The sequence below is a fragment of the Photinus pyralis genome, unplaced genomic scaffold (genome assembly GCF_008802855.1).
Source record: "Photinus pyralis isolate 1611_PpyrPB1 unplaced genomic scaffold, Ppyr1.3 Ppyr1.4_LG10, whole genome shotgun sequence".
NCBI lineage: Eukaryota > Metazoa > Arthropoda > Insecta > Coleoptera > Lampyridae > Photinus > Photinus pyralis.
The window spans coordinates 2,396,652-2,402,851 of NW_022170250.1; the positions used below are offsets into that span (position 1 = coordinate 2,396,652).

General features: G+C 42.5%; 1 protein-coding gene across 1 annotated transcript in view; it reads right to left on the bottom strand.

Moving 5' to 3' along the window:
* The window catches only part of LOC116161430 (nuclear localization sequence-binding protein-like), an 11,574-nt gene that overhangs the window by 918 nt on the left and 4,456 nt on the right, over positions 1 to 6,200 (bottom strand). The window contains 5 exon segments of the mRNA XM_031474768.1: positions 79 to 225; positions 2,215 to 2,331; positions 5,815 to 5,908; positions 5,946 to 6,046; positions 6,048 to 6,188. Of these exon segments, the coding sequence (XP_031330628.1) occupies positions 79 to 225; positions 2,215 to 2,331; positions 5,815 to 5,908; positions 5,946 to 6,046; positions 6,048 to 6,188 (600 nt within the window).

Consider the following 6,200-nt stretch of genomic DNA (forward strand, 5'->3'; position numbering starts at 1 on the left):
AGATTCAGACTCAGATTCAGACTCAGATTTAGGTTCAGATTCAGAGTAAGATTCAGAACCAGATTCAGACTCACACACAGACTCAGGTTCAGACTCAGATTTAGGCTCCGATTCAGGCCCAGATTGAGTCTGAGATTGACACTCAGCTTCAGACTCAGATGTAGACACAGATTTAGAGTCAGAATTAGACTCAGATTCAGACCAAGATTCAAAACCAGATTCAGACTCAGATTAACACTCAGATTCAGACTCGAATTCGCACTCGAATTCAGATTCGAATTCAGACCCGGGATCAGGCTCAGATTCAGACTCAGGTTTAGACTCAGATTCAGAACCAAATTCAGACCCAGATTGAGACCCAGATTCAGACTTAGATTCACACTCAGAATCACACTCAGAATCACACTCAGATTTAGACTCAAATTCAGACCCAGATTCAGACCCAGATTGAGACTCAGGTTCACACTCAGATTCACACTCAGATTCATACTCATATTCAGACACAGATTTAGCCCCAGATTCACACTCAGATTCAGACTCAGATTCACACTCAGATTAGACTCAGATTCAGACCCAGATTGAGACTCAGATTCACACTCAGATTTAGACTCAGATTCAGACCCAGATTGAGACTCAGATTCACACTCAGATTCAGACTCAGATTCACACTCAGATTTAGATTCAGATTCTGACCCAGATTGAGACTCAGATTCACACTCAGATTCAGACTAAGATTCAGACTCAGATTTAGGCTCAGATTTAGACTCAGATTCAGACCAAGATTCAGACTCAGGCACAGATTCAGATTCAGACTCAGATTCACACTCAGACTCAGGATCAGACTCAGATTCAGACCCAGATTTAGCGGTCACGTGACTTTTGCAGACCTTCGGGAGAAAATTTACCACGGCGCCGTCGTCCGAGTTACCTCGTCGCTGTAAACGGAAAAAGAAAGAGAAAACTTGCCCGCAGGTATCGACGCCGATTCCACGCCGTATCTCTTCGCCGGAACGCGCTATTCAACGCGCTATTCAAAATCTCGTCGAGATCTACAATCGCGCAATTGTACGTTTTGCTCTAACTCTAACCGTTCGGCCGGTAGAAGGCGTCAAAGTTGGAAAATGCGAAAAACGTCGTCATCGCGACCGGCACTCCGGGTCGCGCGGTTCCCGAACGGGGCTATAGAATTGAATCGCACCCCGGCACAAAGACGCTCCTCCACGTCGCCCGACGTCTCAGAAAGCGCGAAAAAAAGTTACGGTGCCGTTTTCGAGTTACGAATTTTTTTTCTAAAATTTTCAATTTTTTCACTTCTTATGGCAGCTACCCCGACGGGTGCTGGGGGAATTTTCTTAACCCCACCGAAAGTTGCCCCAACTACCCCTACCCCCCTGCGCCGGCGCCACGACGTCCTAACCCCAACCGTATAGATACGACGAATTTTTTTCCGCCCCCGCGCACCTCGACGACGATGCTCCCCAGCCGCTCAGGAGAATTTCCCAGTAGCGAAATTCTCAGAATCGATCCGAAATCGTCTCAAAAAGGTCCGATACAATTTTCATCAAAATCGAATCATTTTTAATTAAATTAAAAATGAAAATCGAGTAAACGGTTGAGTTCAGGCACAGACTCAGACTCAGATTTAGGCTCAGATTCAGACCCAGATTCAGATTAAGATTCAGAACCAGATTTAGACTCACATTCTGACTTAGACACAGACTCAGATTCAGACTCAGATTGAGGTTCAGATTCAGACCAAGATTCAGAACCAGATTCAGACTGAGATTCAGACCCAGATTTCGACCAAGATTCAGAACCAGATTCAGACTCAGATTCAAACCAAGATTCAAACTCTGATTCAGACTCTGATTCAGACTCAGGCACAGATTCAGATTCAGACTCAGATTCACACTCAGATTCAGACTCAGGATCAGATTCAGATTCAGATCAAGATTCAGAACAAGATTCAGAACAAGATTCAGAACTAGATTCAGACTCAGATTCTGACTTAGACACAGACTCAGATTCAGACTCAGATTTAGGTTCAGATTCAGACCAAGATTCAGAACCAGATTCAGACCCAGATTCAGACTGAGATTCAGACCCAGATTTCGACCAAGATTCAAACCAAGATTCAAACTCAGATTCAGACTCAGGCACAGATTCAGATTCAGACTCAGATTCACACTCAGATTCAGACTCAGGATCAGACTCAGATTCAGAACCAGATTCAGACTCAGATTCTGACTTAGACACAGACTCAGATTCAGACTCAGATTTAGGTTCAGATTCAGACCAAGATTCAGAACCAGATTCAGACTCAGATTTAGACTAGCTATTAAGTGTTCTAAACTTTACCCAATGTGAACTTATGTTTTTTACAAACGCGAAGGGCGTTGCGAAAAATAGTTTCCATGGAAGATGCGTCAAGCAACCCTTCCCTTTTTTATGCAAAGGCAACACTAACTGTTTTAAGATAAAAGCCATGCTAAATAAATCGGCAGAAGATATGAAAAATGCGGCAAGCAACACTTCCCTCATTGCGAGATGGAACGAGCTAGACGTCTACTTTCAATTACATCGTGTTACAAGGTAGAGCTGCGAAGATTTAACAAGAAACATGCATATATTTCGTTCTAAATCAGTTTAGTTCCCAAATGGTCAGTTTTACAAATTCGCAATTTACCAAACCCAGGGTAGCAACTTTGCAAGTTTCTAAGTAGATAGCAAAATGCACGAGTTGTCATTATGTGATCTAAAGCGCTTGCACTTTATCAAGATTGAAAGCTTTCCAATCTCAGGCAAGTTGCCAAATTCTCATTTTACCAAATTCCCAACATACCAACTTTGAAATTTGAGAGAAGTTTGCGATTATTTCTTCGTCCCAAAATCCTAAAACCACCAACTACTACCGAATATGACGAAGACTATGATATTAGACGTAAAAAGGTTAGTTTAAATTCCCATACTTGTAAATTTCCCAGGTTCTCAAATTGTTATGTCCTCCAATCTTCAATTTTACAAACATTCAAACGAAGAGGGTTCTAGTGTTTACAAATTCGCAAAACTTTCCAATTTTCCAACTTGGCCAGTTCCAAAATACAGGAGGAAAATTTTCACGTTTTCAAGTTTTCAATTGCAAAGTTCGCCACATAAAGCGCTTACCCTGTTCTCAATTTTCAAATTCTAAAATTGTCAAGTTTTCAATTAAAAGTTCAAGGTGTAGCCCTGCAATTCGAAACCAGAACCAGATTCCCTCGTGAAAGTACACAAAGGAATTACATCCAGTTCGATAAATAAGCCGTCATCACCGTCTGATTTCCCTAAATAAATTAATATTAGCATCATTCAGAGCCCTAATTAGGGAAACTGTACACCCCCGACAAAGGCAGAGAGTACGGAATACTAAGCTAATAATTTATTACGTAAGCCCCTTTCAACGGCGAGCCCTATCATTTTGTGGTTTTATAAGGAAAAACGAGACAGTCGCATTCGGATTTGCGGTTAACTTATTAGGACGGAAAGGTCAGGTAACAAAGCCCTTTTGCGAATTACTCCCTTCGCATACAACACCGGGACCGAAGAAATTTCAAATTACGTCTCATATGCGAAAACATAACCTCACTTTGATTAAATTACGGCACCGTCACCGACGTAATTCTTCCTCTGACCGAATGTTTTGTGAAGGGGGAGGGGGGGGGGGGGGGTGGAAAGCCACCTACGATAAGAAAAGCGCTTATTTATAAATAATTCCAATCAGAACCTAAGGCGGTAATTTCTTTGCGTTAATGGAAACTCCTTTCTTGAGGTGAATAATTTATGCGTTGCGAGCGCGAGAAAAAAAGCGCGAGTAATGAGTTTACATGAGGACGATTGCAAAAAGTTGTAAATCCGAGTGCTAAAAATTTTAATGCCGGATTGACAAGTGCGCGACCCGGAAACTTTCCATTTAAATTTATTCCGGCGGCGATTCATTAATAATCCCTTCAATATTTACAATTCGGTGCTGTAAATTATTGGATTTGTGTTATAAATTTTGTATTAATCCTTTATGGAGAGCGACGGAATCCGACATTAATCATAGTTTAACAATGAACGGGTTAGTTGCGAGGGGGCGTTTTTCAATATTTATTTTCCGTTCCCCGTTTTCTGTTGATAGTCGCGGTTCTCTTAATTGAGGAACAATACTGTAACGTTTATTGAATTTCTGGGTAAAGATAAACATTTATTTAACTAAGAGCCAATTGATTATTTATTAGTAAAGCACGGTTGATATGCTTTACTAATTATACGGGGTCGCTGATAAGTCTGGAAACGATCGACTATCGGGGGGTATAAAAAAAAGTTTTATACACTAGATTTGAGGTTCTTTAAAAACTACTAGACAGTAGTAATTTTAATTATACAGGGTTGGTCATAAAGGCGTGGCACCCAATATTGCATTTTTTTAATGGAACACCCCGTATATTATTCGATATTTCAATTCTTCCTTCAATTTTGAGCATAATTTGTAAGGAGCATAATGTACCCAAATGCAATCGTTTCCGAGTTATCGAGTTTTGCAAATAAAAGGTATTGCTTTAAATCACGTCGGCCATCGGCAACGTTCGATCCACTCCGGATCGTATTAGGTGAGCACCGCCGGACGGTCAGCCACCACAATCCATATACCAAGCGGTAGCGTACCCACCACCAACTACCACCACCAGCTCCACCTGTAATATCTCAGCCAACTGAAACCTCGCTACCACCATCACACTTCACAAGAAGAGCTGCAAGATCTCGCACCCACTCCTACCTATGTGACCAGGATCCAGGGACGCGTGCGCCCAACCAGTAACACTTTCCTGGTCACTCTCAAAAACATTCCCGGGGCTACATAAAGCTGGTGTTCCACCATAACCTTAAAGTAGCAGAATTCCGAAGCAACGGTCCGATAATGCAGTGCTTCACCTGCCAACGATTCTGCCACTCCAGCCTCAACTGCGAATATGCTCCGAGATGTGTTCGTTGCGCCCGCGAACTGTTCCGGAGAACACCCTGCCAACTAAGGCGCTTGTCCTGCTTACGAAGCGGAGCTAGCGGAAAGGAACGGCAAGGACCCTGTTTCCCCTCAACCGCTCCTGGTTGCACCGAAACCAACGGACATTCAGATTCAGACTCAGATTCAGACTCAGATTCAGACTCAGATTCAGACTCAGATTCAGACTCAGATTCAGACTCAGATTCAGACTCTGATTCAGACTCAGATTCAGACTCAGATTCAGGCTCAGATTCAGATTCAGACTCAGATTCACTCCCATCCAGACTCAGATTCAGACTCACATCCAGACTCAGATTCAGATTCAGACTCACATTCAGACTCAGATTCAGATTCACATTCAGACTCAGATTCAGACCAAGATTCCGACTCAGATTCACTCACATTTAGACTCAGATTCAGACTCAGATTCAGATTCCAGACCCAGGCTCTGACTCCAGGCTCTGACTCGACTCAGAATTCAGACTTCGATTCAGACTCAGATTCAGACTCAGATTCAGGCACAGATTCAGACTCAGATTCAGATTCAGACTCAGATTCAGGCTCATATTCAGATTAAGACTCAGATTCACTCCTATCCAGACTCAGATTCAGATTCACATTCAGACTCAGATTCAGATTCACATTCAGTCTCACAATCAGACTCAGATTCAGACCAAGATTCCGACTCAGATTCACTCACATTTAGACTCAGATTCAGACTCAGATTCAGACTCGGATTCAGATTCAGACTCAGGCTCTGACTCAGACTCAGATTCAGACTCAGATTCAGACTTCGATTCAGATTCAGACTCAGATTCAGGCACAGATTCAGACTCAGATTCAGACTCCGATTCAAGCTCATATTCAGATTAAGACGCAGATTCACTCCCATCCAGACTCAGATTCAGACTCACATTCAAACTCAGATTTAGATTCAGACTCACATTCAGACTCAGATTCAGATTCACATTCAGTCTCACATTCAGACTCAGATTCAGACCAAGATTCCGACTCAGATTCACTCACATTCAGACTCAGATTCAGACTCAGATTCAGACTCGGATTCAGATTCAGACTCAGGCTCTGACTCAGGCTCTGACTCAGACTCAGATTCAGACTCAGATTCAGACTCAGATTCAGGCTCAGATTCAGGCACAGATTCAGACTCAGATTCAGA